The sequence below is a fragment of the Nyctereutes procyonoides genome, unplaced genomic scaffold (genome assembly GCF_905146905.1).
Source record: "Nyctereutes procyonoides isolate TBG_1078 unplaced genomic scaffold, NYPRO_anot_genome, whole genome shotgun sequence".
NCBI classification, from domain to species: Eukaryota; Metazoa; Chordata; class Mammalia; order Carnivora; family Canidae; genus Nyctereutes; species Nyctereutes procyonoides.
In genome coordinates, this window is record NW_026575047.1 from 37,557,823 (window position 1) to 37,577,562 (window position 19,740).

A 19,740-nucleotide genomic window follows, 5' to 3' on the forward strand; every position below is an offset into this window, starting at 1 on the left:
CAAGTTTATTTCCCACATACCTTCTCAGAGCCTTTACTATGTCAACTTGCACTGCGACCTATCCTTCCCCCAAAGAGGTTGGAGCAGTGTTACCCAAACTTGGTTTTGCTTTTGAAACACTTTTTCCCCAGAACGTGTTGATTGCCTGGGTTACAAGGAACACACTCAAATGATGGTTTGAGATGTGATGCCTCAGCCTCTGGTCCTCTGTGACCAAGACTCCACTCCCTTGGCCATACCTCCCTCCCCACAGCCCTGTCCCTGAGGCTTTCCTGAGCAAGTCGCTGCGGGGTAGAGACAGGTATAGCAGGTGTGCCCTCCTCTCAGGGAAGGGGGACAGAGGAAGTGCCAGGGGATGCCCCTGCTGCTGTCCTTGGAGACCGGCTGGGCTCCGTGGCACCAGAGAGCAGCTGGAGCCCCACAGTCTCCCTGGGATCACTGTTTTTGTCGCTGCTCTGCCAGTCAAGGGCAAACTGGTCGACTCATTCTCACTCTTGTCTCTGAATCAGCACTGCCCAGAGCAGAAGAAGGTGAGAGTGGTTTTCTGAGGAATCTGGACAAAGACCATCAGAGAATTCTAGGCTGACCTATCCTTTGCAACAAAAGCCCCAGAGCAGATTCTGTAAGAGCCAGAAGCGTATAATGCATAGCCCCCAACATCCCTCGAGCGGCTCCCAGCCCCAATTCCCACAGCCTCTCAGGAAGGGTCCTGGGGTCTCCGATCCTGAGTGAGAATCCTACGTGCTGGAATCTGGTTGTAGCCCTGTGCTGGGTCCTCTGGAGCATGTCCCAGCCTGTGGGTTTGGTACTCGCAACCCTTTATGAGCAAATGGTTCTTGTGCTGGTCTCAGGAGAGAGGCAGGGAGTGGGGGAGTGAGGTGTGGCCGGAGAGTGTGACTGGGCAGCTGGCCAGGAGGAGGAGGAGCCCAATGAGCAGAATGTGCAGCTGGGGCTGGGGATGCTGCAGCCTCCAAGCTGGGAAGCTGAAAAAGCCCAGGCTGTGCTGAGGGAATGATAGAGGGAAAGAGAAGCTTTGCCAGAGGAAGGGATCAGCTGCCCCAGGACCCAGCCCCCAGACCAGACCAGCCCTCCCAACACTCTAGGTCCCTGGCTGAACCTGCCACAGCCCTGCCATGTCAGCATCCCCCGAGGTCTCTGCAAGGGTAAGAAGGGGCCCACCCAGCACACACTGGGGGGAGCAGATGAGACATGCAGGGCAAGGGGACCTCACTCTCCCCTAGAACACTCTTCTTTCCAACCCATATCATACCCTGTATTTTGTCATGGACCCAAGGCTTTGCAACTCTGGTGCTGCTTTGTCCCCAGGGCCTCAGGGGTTTGGGCTCAGATCTCCTGGATTTCACACTGTCCCATTAGCAGCATCAATGGGGTGGCCAGGAAGCTGGCCCAGGGCTGGGGCCCACAGAGCACTAAGACTAGGAAGCACTCTTAGGATTCTGCTGGTGCATAAGGACGCTGGGAAGAGGTGCAGGTGGTTGGACTCACAGGGGGAGAATGTGCCCCCAGCAAGGATGGGGCACAGCAGGAATGCAGACCCAGGAGGTCTGAGTGTGTCTGAGCCTGACCAGAGGCCTCCACAGGCCAGAGGACAGTGAACTGAGTGAGGGGCTGGTCACAGAGCCCAGTCCAGCATGGCTTCAAAGTAGTGCCCTGGAAAATGCAGAAGAAATAGCTTCAGATTCTTGCCAGGCTGTGGCAACTGGCTAGCTGCCATGACTGGCAGACAGATCTATCTAGGGCTGGTAAGGAAGCCACTATGAGGCTGTGCCCACGCCAGGACCCCCACCCAGCCAGTCCCTAGGGTAAGGCTCTGCGCTAATCCTTCTGGGCATTCTGGGGGCACCTCCTCCTGGCATAGCCTGCAGATCAAAGGGATGGGTGTTGTGTGGGTAACTCAGTGTGACAGGGCTTTCCCTGGTCTGACCGGACAAGGAAGGGAATGTACAAAAACTATGCCCCACAAAAGGGCCTGGGCTCTGGATAGTCAAAATCCTCTCCACCAATTTCTTACCTGAACATTGCTGAGCCATATGCATATCCTGCTCAATCACCCCCATCTCTACTATGGCTCAAGATGACAGGGCTTAAAAGGGGTGGTTGGGGAGGGAAGGCCTGCCTAGGTCCCTCCTTCCTCTTCGGTGACCGAGCAGCTGATATGTCCTAGGTGCTATGGTGACAAAGCTATAAACTAATGACTATGACAGGACTGTGAACCACAGAAGGCCTACTCAGCCCTGTAGGTCCCATCCTACTCTACCAGATGCAGAGCTAACTGGGTGGGGAGAGTCTCAGCTCTGGGGTGCAGACAGGAGAGCTGGAGGAGGGTGCTCAAGGATGAGAGCTGTGTCTTCCCTCTCTGACTGCCTGCTCTGTTCTGTCTCCCGGGTCAAGAGAAGGACAGTGAACTAGGATCTGGAAGCATGAAACCCAGGATAGGGTATGGAGCACAGGGGGTACCAGCAAGGCACACCATCTTGGATTTTCTACTAGAAGGTCTGAGCCCACTGTCTCCCCTATCCCCCACCCCACTGATCTATTAAGAGAAAGTGCTTAGGGCTGTGCTGTTTGACCCTGACCATTAGGAGCTCCATCCTTGTTGCCCCATTACTGTAGAGGATGCTGTGGGATCTCACAGTGGGGCCTGGAACGGTGCTGGGAGTGCCCACACCCCCTGAACTTCTCACCACTTCTTATCCTGGTGTCAAGAGTCCTCCAACTTTAGTCCATTTTCAGATCTTCCACCCTGAGATTCTGCTTAAACAGAGATACTGCATGGCTTCTCTGTGGTACCTGGGGACAGAGGTTGGCAAGAGCACAGAAAGAATGCTTATCTTCTGGGAATATCCCAGACACCTCTATATTTTTAAAAGACTGTTTTAAAAATACTACTCAAGGGCACCTGGGGGGCTCTGTCAGTGAAGTGTCTGCCTTCGGCTCAGGTCATGATCCCAGGGTCTTGGGATGGAGCCTCACATTGGGATCCTTGCTCAGTGGGGAGCCGGCTTCTTACTTTCCCTTTGACACTCCTCCCTGCTTGTGTTTTTTTTCTCTCCCTCTCAAATAAATAAATAAAATCTTAAAAAAATAAAATGCAAATACTATTTAAAAGAATTATGTATAACATTCATATAGAAAATTGTGCAAATCACAAGCATGCAATTTGATGAGTTCTCATAGAATGACACCCCCTCCACCCCCGGCACGTAAACAAGAAACAGAGTGTGACAGTACAGCCCCCACATGCTTCCTTCTGGTTTGGGGCAGTGTTTTATTTCGCTGAGAGACCACGGAACTTTGAAGCCATCTGACACCCGATTCCAACTGGCAGTGGGATCCCAGGTGGCCAGCATGGACTTGTGTCTGGCAATGCCTGCACGGTAGTATATGCTACTCTCTGGGGCCACCAGAGAGGGCATCAGCGACCCCTGTAGCAGAGGCGAGGGATGTGGAGATAAGCAGGACTGTCTTCCTGTCTTACCTGAAGGAGAATGTGAGGGGCAGCTCTGGGGTCGGGGAACTCTTGAGGGCTTGGGCAAGGTGACTTTGATCTAGGCTTTTACATGCCAGAGCCCAGCATCTGCACCTGCAGAGGGAAGACAGGGAGAGATGGGGTTGGGAGAGGGTGTCTCCCTAGGACAATGCAGCACGGAGACCCCAGGATCCTGACAGGAATGGCTGCATTCTCTCGAGTGAATCCTGAGACATCTCAGTTTCCTTAACTGAGAACAGAGGCCACGGCCTCCTGAGTTCTGCTCCTGGTGCTGAGACTCCAGTTATCTCTAACCCACTATGAGCATCTCAGGATAAGCAGCTAGCCCTCCGCTTTCACTGTGATCAGTGTGGCAGTTCACCTCCAGGACAGCAAGCACCCAGGGATCCCTGCTTCTGGACATTTGTGCCCTTGGGCCACTCTCTCATACACTTCCTCAGGCTTGACGGGTGTGAACAACGGGAAACTGCAGAAGTGACGGTATGTCCTTCCTGAGATGAGGTTATGAGAGTCACCGTACCTCCATCCTAGTCTCCCTCTCCATCTGGTAATTTGCTCTAGAGAGGGCCAGGTGCCATGTCTTGAGCTAAAGCCAGCAGCCCTCTGGAGGGAGAGGCCCTTGTGACAAAGAACTGGAGTTTTGCCAGGGGCCACTTGAGTGAGCTAAGAAGTAGACCTGCAGCTCTGGGCAAAGCTTCCAATGACTGCAGTCCTGGCCAACAGCTCATCTGCAACCTCAGGAGGGATCCCAAGCCAGAGCCACCCCGCTAAGTCATTCTCGGATTCCTGACTATCAGAAATTGTGTGAGGCGAGACATTTTGTTGTTTGGAGCTATTTAGTTTGGCGTTAACTTTACAGCAATGAATTAATACGACTCAGCCCTGGACTCAACTTGTTGGGTCAAGGGAACGTCCCTCAGAGGGGGCCTGGGCCTTACAGGCCCTTTGCTCTGGCCCTTACAGGCCCTTTGCTCCCACATCATGTCGGTGGTGTGCTGGAGCGGGCGTGCTGGCTCGGAGCACTGACTGTCTGCTCCCAGGAATTCTGTGACACTGGTAGGGTGAAATCAGGTGTGGTGGGAGTATTTATGTCACAGAAATAGGTGACTATGGCAAATCACTCCCCTTCCCACAGCTAACCGTCAGACGTTTGCCAGCACACTACTGCCTTTAATCTCTGCCCCTTATTTCTTTAAAAAACTGTGATATTTAAAGAATATCACATAACAACCACGAATGTACTGATTCCCAGGCTTAAGGAAGAAAGCACTTATCAATTCAGGCAATACTCCTTGTCCTCATTTCACAAGCTCTTCTCTCCTCACCTGAAGTAAATCACTATTTAGAATTTTCCATTTATCAATGTCATGTGTTTGTTTTGTACTTTTACTACATATGGATATGTCCCTGAACAATAAATAATATGGTACTTTGTGATAGCAGTATACTGCATGTTTTAAATTTTTATGTAAATGGCATCATAAAGTTTGTATTCTCCTACCTCCTGCTTTTTTCACTCACTATTTTTTCTTAGTCATCTATGTTGATATAATTTGGCTTTATTTAATTTTTTACTTATATATAGTATTTCACTGTATGACTATACCAAAATTTATTGACCCACTCTCCTGCTGGTGGATATATAAGGTTATTTTATTTTTGCAATTATGAATAATACAGCTATTGGCATTTTTACTCATACCTCCTTTAACAAATACAAAAGTTTCTCTAACAGGTTACCCTAGGAGTTGAATTGCTAGGTCATAGGGTATACACACCTGCAAACCACCAGCATCACCAGAATAACAGCAGTTCACATCAAAAATGATCACAGTACCTTTGTTCATAAGAGTCTTCAAGCTGGAAGCAATTCAAATACCAAACTACAGGAGAATAGAGAAATAAATTCATTATATCCACACACTGGAACCCTGCTTAACAAGAGGACTGAACTGTTGCTACAAGTGACAACATGCGTGGGTCTCACAGATACCATATTGAATGAAAGACACAAACACTTATATGAAGTTCTACAACAGGCAGAGTGAATGTCAGGAAATGAATGAGAATAATTAGAGATACACAGTGGGAAGGGGTATGATGGAAACCTACGGGGTTCTGGAAAAATTCTATGCCTTGATGTGGGTGATAGTTACCTGGCTCTATATGTAGGTAAAAAATTATCGAGCTCGACACTTAAGATTTGTGTATTCTACACTGTGTGTGTTATCCCTCAAGTCAAAACAATGTAGAAAATAAAAGCAAAAAACTTAAGTAGGGGAGCCAATTTATACCCTCGCTGGCAGGGATCCTGCTGTTGGGAAAGTGAGACTTTTTCATTTTTCTCTCCTGTGGTTTCATTCGCATTTCCCTGGTAATTGCTTAAAGTACACATCTACTGATATGTTTGTTGGGCATTTGGGTTTTCAGTGTCTGTCAATTGCCTGTTCCCATCTTTTGCCTATTTTTCTATAGATTTGTCTTTTTTCCTCATTAATTCCTCATAAGGAGTTCTTATGCATTCTGGAAACTAGTCCTTTATAGATCTCACATTGCAAATATCTTCTTCCAACTTATGACTTTTTTTTTCCAGATTTTAAAAATCTTTTGTTAAATCAAAGTTTTAAATTTTAATGTGGCCTGGGGCACCTGGGTGGCTCAGTGGTTGAGCATCTTCCTTTGGCTCAGGTCATGATCCTGGGGTCTTGGGACTGAGTCCTGCATTGGGCTCCCCACAGGGAGCCTGCTTCTTCCTCTGCCTATGTCTCTGCCTCTCTCTCTCTCATGAATAAATAAAACCTTAAAAAAATAAATTTTAATGTGGCCAAATTTAACAATCTTCCTTATGTCTTGTGCTTTTTGTTTCTTATTTACAAAATTCACCCACACTCTGAGGTAACAAAATATTCTCGTATTTCCTTCTGAAACATTCCCAAGTAGTGCCTTTCACGTTTATATCTTTTTTTAAAAAAGATTTTTATTTATTTATTCATGAGAGACGGAGAGAGAGAGAGAGAGAGAGAGAGAGAGAGAGAGAGAGAGAGGCAGAGACACAGACAGAGGAATAAGCAGGCTCCATTCAGGGAGCCTGATGTGGGACTCCATCCCAGGACTCCAGGATCACGCCCTGGGCTGAAGGCGGCGCTAAACCGCTGAGCTACCTGGGCTGCCCTCACGTTTATATCTTAACCCACTTTAAATTTGCATTTGTGTATGATGAAAGGTGGGGCTGGTCCACATTTTAAAATCCCACTTTAGAAAACATTTTAAAAATACCCAAACCAAAGAACATGGTTTCTTCTCCACAGAGCTTGGGAAAAGTCTAGCAAAGACTTGTGTGCTTATTTTACCTCGTAGTTTTGAGTTCCTAAGTGAATCCCCCTTCTGATCTTTTTTAACCAGGAAAATTATTTCCTCCCAGCACTGCCTTCTCTTCTTTCAGTTCTCTGCCTGCGGTGGAAGCAGTGAGCATGACTACAGGGTTCCTCCAGTCCTTCTAGTACATGCATTTAAAACTTAGTCCAGCCAATTACCGTTACACTTAGAACCTGTACTGTAAATCTGGGGCTTGACTGCAGAGACAGTGCCAGGCATAGCTGGGCTCAAAGGCTGTTTGTTGACTCTGAGAATGGATAATGCTGCCTATTTGTTCCTGCTACTTCTGTCAGTGACCAGCTGTGGGGACTTGACCGAGTCATTTAATATCTCCACCTCTGCTGCTTTCCACACCCTACCCTGTGGATTGTGGACACCTTCCAGTCAGAGGTACTGTTCTTCCTGTTCTACCTGCAGGTATGGCCAAGTAAGGGCAGGGAGCAAAGGGGCATGGCTACACCTGAGGCCGTGACTGTATTTTTGACTCAGCCACCCCTTCCTCCACCATCTGCAATAAGCTCTGGGGTCAGTCTGAAGAACTGCACACATAAGGGTCCTGGCAGTTTTGTTCTGATCTAGTTAAGGCTCTGAAACAAGGATATTGTCTGAGTTTGAGTTCCCACTCTTCCATTTCTAGCTCAGAATCCTTGGGCTAGGGATCCCTGGGTGGCGCAGCGGTTTGGCACCTGCCTTTGGCCCAGGGCGCGATCCTGGAGACCCGGGATCGAATCCCACATCGGGCTCCTGGTGCATGGAGCCTGCTTCTCCCTCTGCCTGTGTCTCTGCCTCTCTCTCTCTGTGACTATCATAAATAAATAAAAATTTAAAAAAAAATTAAAAAAAAAAAAGAATCCTTGGGCTAGGTACTTTGCCTTTTTTTTTTTTTTTTTGAGCTTCAGTTTTCTCACCTAACACAGGTAAAACACTTAGAACTGTGCCAAGCACATAGTGCTCAGTGAAGGTCAGCTGTTATTACTGGGACAGCAATTTCTGTTCCAAGTCACCTAAAAGATGCCTTCGTTTTCTTATGGCTAGAAGCTTTAAAATATGAAAGACTTCCCAGATACCTACTCCCTTGGGCACTATTCCAGGTTTCAGATTCTTAGCTTGTTCAGCTTTGGGTCAAGGAGAAGGTTGTACACAAGTTGGCGGCAAAAGAGCTGCACGGGGACCCTAAATATACTGGGCTTTGCTCTTTTAATTTGAATTAGTGGCCAGATTTAAAATTAGGAAAATTTCACGTTTAAAAAACCCAAGACAACCCAGAGTGTCTTAAAAGATCTGGCTGGGTGGGGATCTCATTACAACATGGTATTTATCAGCTAATTACCCTTTTAGATACGCCCAGGCCTTCTCCATGCTCACTCACTCACCCTCATGTGGCTCCTGTGCCACGGGTGACCAGGTTATGACCCCCAAGAAGACAAGATACACCACCCCAGAGCAGCTGTCCTATGCTGTGTGTGGGCCAGGGTAAGACTTGGGAGTGGGCTGCTCCCCAAGAAGGGTGGGCCCCAGGAAGGACCCCCTGAGGGAGGGTCCCAGGGAAGCTGAACCAGGAGGTATGGTTTTCTGGATGGCTGGGGTGCACTACCTTAAGAAGGAGGGCAAAAAAAAAAAAAAAAAAAAAAAAAAGGAGGGCAGATGGCTGGGCAGGAAGAGGGTAGAATAGGTGACAGGTCGGGGATGCAGGACCCCCTTTTGCTCTACCCCTGCAGCCATCACTCTCTGTGCCTGTGACCCCCAGCAACCCAAGAAGTTCCCCGCACAAGGACCTAACTGTGAATGGAGATTGGCCAACTTTCACTGTCACTCTGAGTCCTCCTACTCCATCTGTTCTTACCCGGGCCACCTTCTCCCATTAATCCTCCTGATACAGTAGGTTTAGACCACTGACTTCCTCTCCTTCCACAGAAACCTGCAGTTACCCTCACCCCTCATCCCAGCCAGTAAATCCAGGCCAGCCTCACCGGTCTGCCAGGAACAGCCCCGTGCATAATAAATGCTTTCTAAATAGTGTTATGATGAGCTTACACAGGTAAAACCCTTAGTAATGCTTTACAGATGCTGGCTCCTCTCCTCGCTCCAGTCCCTGTTTCTCCTCAGCTTCTACAAGTCTCCAGTAACATCTCAACAGACCTGATACAGCCATTCCCGTTTACAATTCTTAATAGCTCCCTGCTGTCTGCAAAATAAAGGCCCTTCACAAACTGGGCCCAGGCTTCTTCCCTCCGGTGGTATCAGCACACAGGATCCTCCGTCCGGTCGGATCCAGCCGCTCCGTTCAATCCTCCCTCCCCGCCTTTGCTTGGTCTCCGCCTGGAATGCCATCTCCGCCTCTGCGAGCGCCCGGGGCTTCCGGTCTGCTCCTGCACCAGCTACCCCAGGTCGCCTTCCGTGGCCACAGCCAGGCCCACGGTGGTGCCTCCCGTCCTCTCTCCCTGTAGCCTCCCTTTGCAGGAGGGCAGGAGCGTCGGAAGCGGTTTGCCCAGGGAGCTGCGGTCCGAACAGGACCGCTGGTGTCTTTGGAACTTTCCGGAATCCCCGACGCGTCCCCGTCTCCAGCACCCGGTGCAGCGGAGTGGTGTGAACGCGCCTGCGGAGCCCGGGGACGAGGGCGGGGATAGGGGGGCGGGGGCAGGGGGGCAGGGGGGCAGGGGCGCGCAGGGCTGCCTACCGCCCTGGAGGGGTCCTTGGAAGAGCAGGAGCTTGGACCCGGGGCTCTGCTTGACAAAGCACCAGGTCGCCGCGTCGCAGGGGCTTGTAAGTGGCGCCCCACACGAGTGTACGGGGCGAAGTGGGGCCCCGAGGAGGTAAGTGACTTGAACAGGGTCACTAAGTGAGCGGCGCGCTGGGGCGTGGGGCTCCGGCCCCGCAGGCGCTGGCTGCCACCCTCCAGGTCCCCGAGCCCGGCTCCGGGTGGGCGGCGAGCCCTCAGCCCGGCCGGCTGGGAGGGGCGGGGCGGGGGCGGGGGCCCGGGCGGGGCCGGCACAGGTGCTTCGCATCCGGCCGCGTTGGGGGGGGGGGGGAGGCTCCACGGGGGCTTTATAAGCGGCCCGGGGCGCGGCGCTGCGCGCGGCTCGCTGCAAAAATAGCGCCCACGTGTCTGCGCGTCCCTCGCCTCGCCGGCCCGCCGCCCGTCCGTCAGCCCGCCCGCCCAGCAGGGCCACGCCGGCCCCATGGCGTTCCCGCTGGTAAGAGCCGCCCGCCCGCCGGCCCGCCGCCCGCCGGGGCGGGGCGGGGCTGGGCGGGGCGCGGTCCTGGCCGCGGCAGCTAACGGTCCACGCGCAGCCTCGGCCAGCCCGGCGGCCCCCTCTTCCCCGCCCCCCCCGTGAGCGCGAGTCCCGGGCGGGGCGCGGGTCACGTGCCCGCGGGCGTGGGGCCTCGTGGAGGGGCGTGTGGCGAGGGGGGCAGGGAGCCTCCTCGTGACTCAGGGCCTTTGGGCTTAAAGGCGCCGCGGCCCTCCGGGGGCGGCCGGCGGGGCCTCCAGGCTGCGCTGCGGGCTCCCAGGGGCCTCGAGTATATGTCCAGACGGGAGCCCACCGGGCGGAGGGGCGCCTCGGCGCCGGGAACGCTTCCTCCTCCCGCAGCCGTCGCACGTGAGACCCGAAGCCGCCAGCGCAGGGAGCTCCCGCGCCTCGCAGCGCCCCCAGCGAGTCTCGTTCGTACCCAGCGGGCGGCGGGGGCGGGGGCGGGCGGCCCGGGTGGGGCGGGGCTGCGGACGGCGGGGACCCCCGCGCGGGGCCTCGGCTGGCGGGAGCGCGCCGCGACGGCAGCTGGCGTGGTTCCTTTAAGGCGGAGGGATCGGCCCCTCGTGCGGGCCGAGGTGCCGCGGCCGGGGAGGTCACATGGCTTCACACGTTCGACTGCAGGAGCCGCGTTCTGAGAGCGGGGTCGTCTAGGTGGGGTCGCACGCGGGGGCGGGGGGCCGGCGGGCACGTGCAAAGGGGGCTTCGCGGGGGGCGGGGGAGGCCCCAGGCGGCGCCTGTGAGGTGAGTCCTGCGGGCCCGGAAGGACGGACGGACGGACCGACGGGTAGGCGGCACCTGCTTCTGCTTCCCCGGCCGGCCGCGCGGACGGAGGGCAGGCGTGCGTGTGGCCTTGGTTTTGTCATTCTCTCGTGCACCCAGGTCAGCGGGGCCAGGTGCACCAAGCTGGGAGGAGGTGGAGTTACAGACTCCGCTCCGGTTCAAGTGTGGAGCTGCAGCTGGAGGGCTGCTGGCTTGGAAGGCCTGGGCCGGTACTGAAGCCTGCTGGGGGTGCTGGGGACCCTGACTGAGGACAGGTCACTCGCTCACCTTTGGCTGTGCCACTCGGCGTCGCTCCTGGGCTTTTTCCTGGTGCCGGTGTTGTCTGTCGTCCAGGAGTCCCTGACTTCGTAGCCTCGTTCGCAGGAGGCCCTGGCCAGGTAGAGGCCTGGTGAATGGCCGGGTGCTGCCCGGGCGCCTGTGGGAGCTAAGGCACACCTGGGTGCTGAAGCACACCGCCGCACGAGCGCCGGGCGCCGGAGCTGGCGGGGTGCACCTTGCGGGCCTCGGTCCTCTGCACGTGCCTCCAATTGGGATTTCGCTCCGGAGGGAGGCCAGAAGCTCGGCAGCCTCCGTGGCAGCGCCGAGAAGCTGGAGGGGGGGGGGGCGCTTCTGGGAGCCCCGTGGGGGCCTCTCCCCCCTCTCCCCTCCCCCACCCCTACCCCCACCCCGCAGTCTCGGTGCTCAGCGCTGCATTTCTCTGGCAGCTGCTTCTGGTCTCCCTGGCTACCACTCCGAAGCCACACTCCCTGTTCTGGCACCTGGGTAAACTGCTCTGCGTCATCTGTCGGGGCGAGGGGCGAGTGGGCCACTTGGCTCTCTGGGAGGCACAGGTGTGCCGCCTGACTCGTCTGCGCCCCCTCGCCTCCCCGCCCCATCAGGTGACAGAGTGCGCCAGCTGGAAGTGCGACTGGGAGGTTGGGAGGATCGTTTGCACCCTCAGGCTCCATTTGAGCCTGGGATGCACGCTGGGTTAAAAATAAGTAAATCCAAACAGGCAGCACAAAATCTTGGAAACCTCAGCTTGGTGATTGTTTCCTTGCGTGGTTGATTTGGGTCATAGGGTAGGAGAGGAGTAAAAGTTCTCCTGGAGCTCAGGGGAGCCCCTAGGGATAGCAATGCTGCGGGGCTCAGCCCTGTCTGCCGTTCCTTGCAGGACTGGCTTGGAGCTGCACTGCCCCCAGAGCACGTTGCCATAGAGTTTGGTGTTTGCCAAGTGATTGAATTGAAACTTGAGGAGTGGCCCGGCCCTGCAGGTCAGTTTGTAGAACTAGAATTTGGGAGTTGGCTACCCCATATGTAAGTCAGTCTTTGTAATATAAAAATGGTTGCCTTGCCCCCTCCCAAGGCTTGCCGGCACAGTGAGAGCTGATGCAGGTGGTGAATGATCACAGATATGTTCAGTTTGGGATGGGCCATAGGCACCTGATAAAGGAGTGAGTCTTGTGCTGTGGTTCACCTCCCATGGCAGTGATCCTGAGACAGAAAGCAGAGGAAGGTGGGGAAAGTAGGAAGACTCCAGGCTTCACACCGAACTTGTTAGCAAGTAAGCCTGTGTTAATAGCTGTCTCACTAAGTATTTTCATGAGTCATCAAGCTATTTATTTTGTTTTTAATTCTGAAAACTGGTTGCATGCTCAGATCCCTGCAGGGAACTGAGGTAACGTAAATGAGGGAAGAAGGGAGAGAAGAGTAGTGCCTACTGAGCTACAGAGTTTGTGTCTAAAGGGAGCAGCTAGTAGCAGGTTAGTGTCACACACAGACATGCAGCCAGAATTGATAGGTCTTTGACTTTTTTCCTGGTTAAGTTGACAGTTGCGGTTTTAAATGTAGAGCTTAAAAAATTGTGGCCTGCGTAAGGTTTTAAGGTAACATGTCTCTGAAGAGGAGATTAAAACTCAGGGCTGGTTTGGGATCCCAGTCTTCAAATCTTCCTTTTAGATTTTTCCCCTATTTTGCAAATGATGAGACAGGCTCAGAAATTGTTACAAGGCTGTTGGGAGATTCAAGTGTGAACCTAGCTCTTTCCTTCTCCAGGTATGATACTGTGTGCAGTCTGGTAGGTCAGAGGGATCAAGGAGTTATTGGTGGTGGACATTGTATAGGAAATGCAGTGGTTTATGGGCTGGTCCCATTTATAGGCACAGCGAAACTTAACTGCATTGGATGGAATCTCTGGTTGTTATGGAAGTCGGTGTGGGTCTTCTGAGCATTTGTGCAGTGGTGGGGTTGATGTCAGGAGGAATGTGCTGTGTCTATCATTCCGGGATGTGTGTCAGAGCAGTTAGCTGATCTGAGAGAGCCAGAGGTTTGGAGAAATCAGGCTCCTCCCACTGTGGGGGTGACCCTCCCCAATCCTCTGAGCAAAAGACTTTCCTTTTTCAGGACAGTTAAAAATTTCAATAACTTTTTCCTTCCGAGATTAGGCAAATGTGATATTATATAATTGTTTTAAGACCTTTGAAAGTAGAATATGGCTTATTAAATCTCACCTTTTCTCTCTTAGCTAAAATTCCCATAATCCTGCCTCCTAGATTTTCAGGAAGAATTAATAAGGGTTTTAGCAGTATGTGCTTAAGATCTTCTGGAATAAGCTTCCAGAACATAAAGTAGCCCTGTGCCAAGAATGAGCAAATGGGTTTTCATTCTGGGTGAAACTTAGGCACACAGAAGTGTACATAGCCACACTAGCAGATGTAAAGGGGTATGTACCTTTATTTCCATATTTTTTCCCAAACGGCTTAAATCATAAAGCAGTAGAGACCATACTCAGAGCCTTTGCCAAAGAGATTTTTTTTCTAAAAATGCAGACTCAAATACAAATTAGATAACTTTTTTTTTTTCTTTTAAACCTGTGGTCTGGTAAGTTTTTGGAAAGACAGAAACTTTAGAATGTTTTCTGGTGTCCAGCTGATTCTCTAGCAAACATTTTTATTTTTATTTATTTATTCATGAGACACACAGAGGCAGAGACCTAGGCAGACGGAGAAGCAGGCTCCCTACAGGAAGCTGGATGTGGGTCTTGCTCCCAGGACCCCAGGATCACGACCTGAGCAGAAGGGAGGTGCTCAACCACTGAGCCACCCAGAGGCCCTTCTAGCAAACATTTTTAGTTCAGGCACTCAGTTGTGAGTTCAGTGTTTGTGAATTTGGGGGTGGGTAGGAGAAAAAGTAAGGTGACTAAAATAGCTGTCTCTTTGCATTTTAGTATTCATGTGGTAGACATTATCTGTGCAGACTTTCTCATTCATTGGTTTCCCGTCCCTTGGCTAAATGACCACTGCCTAAAACAATGTGTTTAAAACGCTAATTAATTAATGGGTTCGTGCTTCTGGCTTGAAGTTTGGGACAGGAAAGCATATTATACCTGGATATTAACGTGTAGGCTGTTGTCTTCAGCCGCTAGTTGTGGAGTCAGTAAAAGAATCCTAGAATCAAATAACAAATTATTCTTTTCCTATGGAAGAGCTGTGCTAATCCCATCCTGTTCTGCAAATCTGCGTTTCCTAAACAGTATCTAAGCTATACTGACTCTGGGGAGAACTTGCCAGAAACCCTGGGGACAGAGGGTGAAGGGTAGGAAGGGGGCTAGACCTAGAGGTTGGAGCAGAGGAGGTTACAAGAATTTTTGCTCCTGTTTGATTGAAAGCCAAGAAGTGTTGATTGCACCCTTTCAGTATTAAGCCTTTTGCTTACTGCCAACTCAGTCTCCCTGGCCCCCCACATTGCAGCTTTGGAAATACTCATTGTTTTCTTTCCTGCCTTTGTTGCTGCCTGTTTTTGGTTATACCTCCTCTTGAGAGCTCATCCCTTCTGCTGTAAGCACAGATTCTCAGGGCTGAAAGTTTTTATGTTCAAGATAGGACTCCCAAAACAAGGCTACTATCTCAATTATAGTAAACTGGCTGAAAGTACAGAACAAAAAGGCACATCATATATGTAATATTTTGCATTTTTCATGGGAAAATTTCTGATTCCATAAAAAGTCAATACCCAAATTTCAGTGTTGAATTTGTCTTGTAATGATAATTTCCACTGAGTTTTGTTATTGAGAGTTTAGAAGTGTCCTGTCAGGGATTGTTTTGCTTTCTTAACCTATAGTGTGTTTTTAAATAACAGACGCGTGGGGGAACATTCCTTACTAAATGGGTTGAGCTTTGTGTGCAGAAGAACACTTAGGCATGTTTCTACTTCGTTTCTAGTATTCCTGTATGGTTGGAGCACCCTTTAGATTGCAATGAGTTAACACTCTTTTGTTTTGATTTTTTTAAGGCATTTTGTGATGACTCGCCTTGAGGTAATTGTAGAATCCTCAGAGGACAGGTCTAAAGATTGATTTGTGTTTGGAAAATGGGTCACAGTTAAACCTAGCTGTTGACTCTGGGAGTAATTTAACTATACAAGTATTACTCGTTTCTTTATTCTTGGCCAGCATTATATGCAGATACATGTACCATCCTGATGGGTTTAGCATCTTGATCCAAAGTCTCCTTGGATAAAGGTATGGGAGTAGCTCTCTGTTGGAGGCAGGGAGTTACCTTGAGGGGCTGGTTGTGGTTTTTATTTTTATTTTTTTTTTTTTTGGTCTTTTTTGTCTTGTCTTTTGACGGAACACTTAATCTCTTGCTACTTAACACCTGTGCTCTCTACATTCTGGCTTTGTGCTCCTGGCTCTGATACCATCTGTCTCCTGAGTCCTTTCTCCTGAGATTTTTTTTTTTAAACTAATTCTGGAATTGTTATGAACCTCAAAAGATATTAGAGACCCATCTCCCAGGTATAACTCAAAGTTGACACCAAACACAGATTCTAACGTCTACCTATTTTGTCAGACAGGAGAACTAAGCTTAGCATGAGAGTGATTGTTTTAGGGTAATTCAGTGAATGGATGATAGTCATCTTCATTTCCATACTGGTATTTCTAGAATTCATGTACCTCGACCTTTGCTATATTGGTCTCTGATTATCTCCTAAAGTTTCCGTTTGTCTCTAAGATTCTGTAGCTCCACCCCCCCACCACCCCCAAGTAGATCTTTGTCCAGGCACTTACAAGTTTCCTCCTCCCCCTGAATGCCACATTCCCTACGGTTCATTCTGTTGGCTCTTCTTTCCCCTTATACAGAGGGCTTGTGTATTCCTGCTGTACTAGTTCTCTGAACAAATTTAAGGTTGAGCTCTAGCCCTGATTGTTCTCAAAACCCATGGTTTTGACTGGCCTACTGAACGAGTTGTCAGAGGCATATTAAATTCAGCAGGTTTAAAAACAACCACAGGGCAGCCTGGGTGGCTCAGCCATTTAGCACCGCCTTCCACCCAGGTTGTGGTCCTGGAGACCAGGGATTGAGTTCCACATCAGGCTCCCAGCATGGAACCTGCTTCTCCTCTGCCTGTGTCTCTACCCCTCTCTCTCTCTGTCTCTCATGAATAAATAAGTGGAAAAAAATTTAAATGCTAAAAACAAACAACCAGGATGTCTGGGTGGCTCAGTCAGTTAAGCGTCTGCTTTGGGCTCAGGTCATGTCCTGCATTGGGCTCCTTGCTCAGTGGGGAGCCTGTTTCTCCCTCACCCTCTGCCTGCCACTCTCCCTGCTTGTGTGTGCTTGCTTGCTCCCTTTCTCACTCTCGCTCTCTGACAAATAAAATCTTTGTAAAAACAGAACTAATTTTTTCTCTCTACTCCTCTCCTGGGGCTAATCTAATTCTATCTCCTCCACCCAATTAGTGTATTTTTCTTGGACTAGACTCTAGTGTTCTCTTGGGGGAAAGGACTGTATCGGGGGTGTTTTGGTTCTTATGTTTTGTATTTTTAGTCAGTGGAGGCCCCAGTACAGAAGGACGAATGCATACTTGTAGCTCTTCTTTGGAAACCTCTTCGCAGTTTCTGTAACTATAAAGCCTTGACGTGGTCTGTGTCTTTCTTTGCTTCTGCATCCTTTTATTGGTTCTTTTTTCCATTGCTACCGCCAGGTCAGATCTTCCTTGGAGAAGAGTTTTCAGTCTTCTCTTTCTACCTTCTTCCTCAGTTGTTGCTACCTATTCATACCCATTGCTCTGAGTGGAGCGCTATCATGCTAGTGATCTTCTTGCTTCCCAGACTTATCCTTCTGACCTTTGGTCCCTGGATGGGTGCATCTCCCAAACTCCTCCCTCTGTGCCCCTTGCCTCTAGGAATTGACTACTGAGGTATTTCAGCTTGATTAAATCCACGAAGTGGTTTTTGTTTTTGTTGTGGGGCTCCAAACTCATGATGGTGAGATCAAGGCCTAAGCCAAGATCAGGAGTCAGATGTTCAGATGACTGAGCCACTCAGGTTCCCATTAGTGTAGGAGTTTTAAGATGAAATTCAAAGTTGCTTTGGATTTTGGACTTCAGAAAGCTGAATTTAGTTCTGCTGGTCAGGATGTTATGTCTGCTCCAGCACCATCATGCTGCTTTGCTTGTTCCTGTTGCCCTGAGTTTGGGAATGTCTCTTAATGCCAAGGGTTCCAGATGTTTCACATGGAGCATTGAGAACAGTATTTCTCTTCCCTTGTGAGAGCCTCCCATACAGTTCCAAGTTGCCACAGAGCAGTTCCCTGGCCTGCCCTATCTCCTCTCCTCTCTCTCTCTCTCTCTCTTTTTCTGGCTTCCTTGATGCAGAGGAAGAAGACATTTGGAGTCTGGGATCCTCATTTGAGTCCTTGTGCTCTGTTAACTGGTTGATTTTTGAGGAAGATTTTCAAGTTCTTTAAGCATGTCGCGTTAATACTTTGCAATGTGAGATGGATACAGACTTATATTGTTTAGGCTAAAAGACACTCTCAGCTCTGCAGTTGGTCATCTAGTTGGTGTTCTTGCCTTCTCCAATTGGACTTGCTCTCATTATATTCTTTATCTTCAGCTATTGCAGGAGTGGCCTTCTCCCGGTTCAGAGAGCAGTTTGTGCATTGGAGTCCATCTTTCTCACACCCTCAGGACCTTTTGGTACATTGTTTCTGCCACACCTTTCACCTCTGTTGGTGAACAAGATTACTTCTCTCCTTTGTTTAGACCTTACTTTAGTACAGCACTCACCTCAAGCAGTCAGCCTCAGTGGCTTTGCTTGGCTTTTTCCTATCAAGCTTTTGTACATAGTACCTCCCTCCCCATTTTGGCCTGCCCTTTGCTCATCTCTTAAATCCTTGATATCTGACATCAGATGCTCCTTTCCTGTTTCACATGTGCATTTCTGAAACTTTTTCCCTAACACTGTGCCGTTAGGAGCATTTCTTCAGGCTTTATGGATGTTTGTATTTCTGCCTGGATGTTCCTATGTGATCTTTGAAAAGTGCCAGTTTGATTACCTGTTGTAATGCAGGGGTTCTCAGACATTTTCATCTCAGACTTCCATTACTGAGGACCTCAGTATGTGGATTGTATCTATTGTGTTAGTGGATTGTATCTTGATACTTGTGTATGTGGATTGTGTTTATTGATATTTGCCCATTAGAAATTAAAACTGAAAAATTATTAATCACTTCAAGTTACAAATCCATTTCATATTAATAAAGTTATATTTTTGGAGACAAAGGAAGATGAAAAGAGTGAGCAGTCTTTTGTATTTTTGCAAATCTCTTTAGTATTGGATTTATTAGAAGATAGCTGGCTTTTCCTGTCTCTGTGTTTAATCTGTTGCCATATGTTGTTTCAGTTGAAATATATGAAGAACATTTGGCCTCATACAGATGCTGGGTTGAAAAGAGGAGGAATATGGGGATCCCTGGGTGGCTCAGTGGTTTGGTGCCTGCCTTTGGCCCGGGGCATGATCCTGGAGTTCCAGGATCGAATCCCACCTCGGGCTTCCAACATGGAGCCTACTTCTCCCTCCTCCTGTGTCTCTGCCCCCCCCCCCATAAATAAATCTTTTTTTTTTTAAGAGGAATATTTAAATAACCTTTTCATTTAATTCTGGCTATTCCTTTTTGATACTACGCTAAAACTCAACAAGTATTAACTTCTTAAAGGTCAGTTGCAACATGGATTCCAAAGCCTTATAGGAGTACTCTTACTCTGTTAGATTAAAACACATATATCTCTCTCATACTTTGTATAGATCGTTCACCCATGCCTGATTTTGTAACACCGTAATCATTTGACAAATACTGGTTCATTGTTATGCAATATTGCATAGTAAATGTATAATGTCTACACATACACATATATACACTATGCTGACACACTAATTACACCATCAGTCTCATCAGAGGAGTCTTAAAATATTGAGGAAAGTGGCTGATGAGGGTTTCCCAGAGTTCTGTTTTTTTTTCTTCAAATCTCAAATTTTAACCGTTGGCAACAAATACTGACCATTATTTTATTTGAAGTGTCTGACTTGCTTTGTTTTCAAGAGAATGTTTGCCAAGTACCCAAAGTTGGATATAACTATAGTATATCAGTTGTGGTTTCAAGTGAAAAAGCTATTTCTTTAAAAAAACAAAGACTAGTTCTTCCTGAAACTCAGGCACATAAACACTTTCCCTTGAGACGACTATTAAACTTCAATATGCAGCAATATGGGCTTTATGCTTACTTCCCATTTGTCTCACAGAATACTAAAGGCTTGTACTCAGGATTTAATACATTTTTACTGCTTTCTCAAGGACCTCAATAAAAAAAAATCTGTCTCTGGGATTGCAGAGCATGAAGAATACAGTAACTGCTTACTATAGCTTATTGGCATTGCTTCAATTCCTGTTAAGGTGGTAGTTTTACCCACACTTATGATTTTTGTACCATCATTGCAAATGTCAGCATAGTGAAAAAAAAAAAACTTACAATTGTGAAAGTAGTTTTGGCTTAGGGGGCCTC

At 49.2% G+C, this 19,740-nt stretch overlaps 1 protein-coding gene and 1 long non-coding RNA gene across 9 annotated transcripts in view; one reads left to right on the forward strand and one right to left on the reverse strand.

Moving 5' to 3' along the window:
* Window positions 1-14: 14 nt before the first annotated feature.
* LOC129510412 (uncharacterized) lies at window positions 15-11,510 on the reverse strand. Its single transcript, XR_008664586.1, has 5 exons — window positions 11,185-11,510; window positions 5,290-5,394; window positions 3,500-3,604; window positions 2,706-2,811; window positions 15-1,671 (listed from the first exon to the last, which is right to left on the reverse strand). It is a non-coding gene; the product is annotated as an uncharacterized LOC129510412 (long non-coding RNA).
* Window positions 9,570-19,740, forward strand: part of CPEB1 (cytoplasmic polyadenylation element binding protein 1) — a 90,514-nt gene continuing 80,343 nt past the window's right edge. For 2 of the 8 annotated variants that reach the window (XM_055326559.1, XM_055326560.1), the window contains exon 1: window positions 10,287-10,547. In XM_055326559.1, coding sequence (XP_055182534.1) covers window positions 10,410-10,547 — 138 coding nt within the window. In that variant the 5' untranslated portion in view covers window positions 10,287-10,409. Of the gene's footprint in view, window positions 9,700-10,006; window positions 10,081-10,286; window positions 10,548-19,740 lie in introns of those variants that run through there. The other 6 variants (XM_055326567.1, XM_055326566.1, XM_055326564.1 and 3 more) reach the window with 6 other exon arrangements.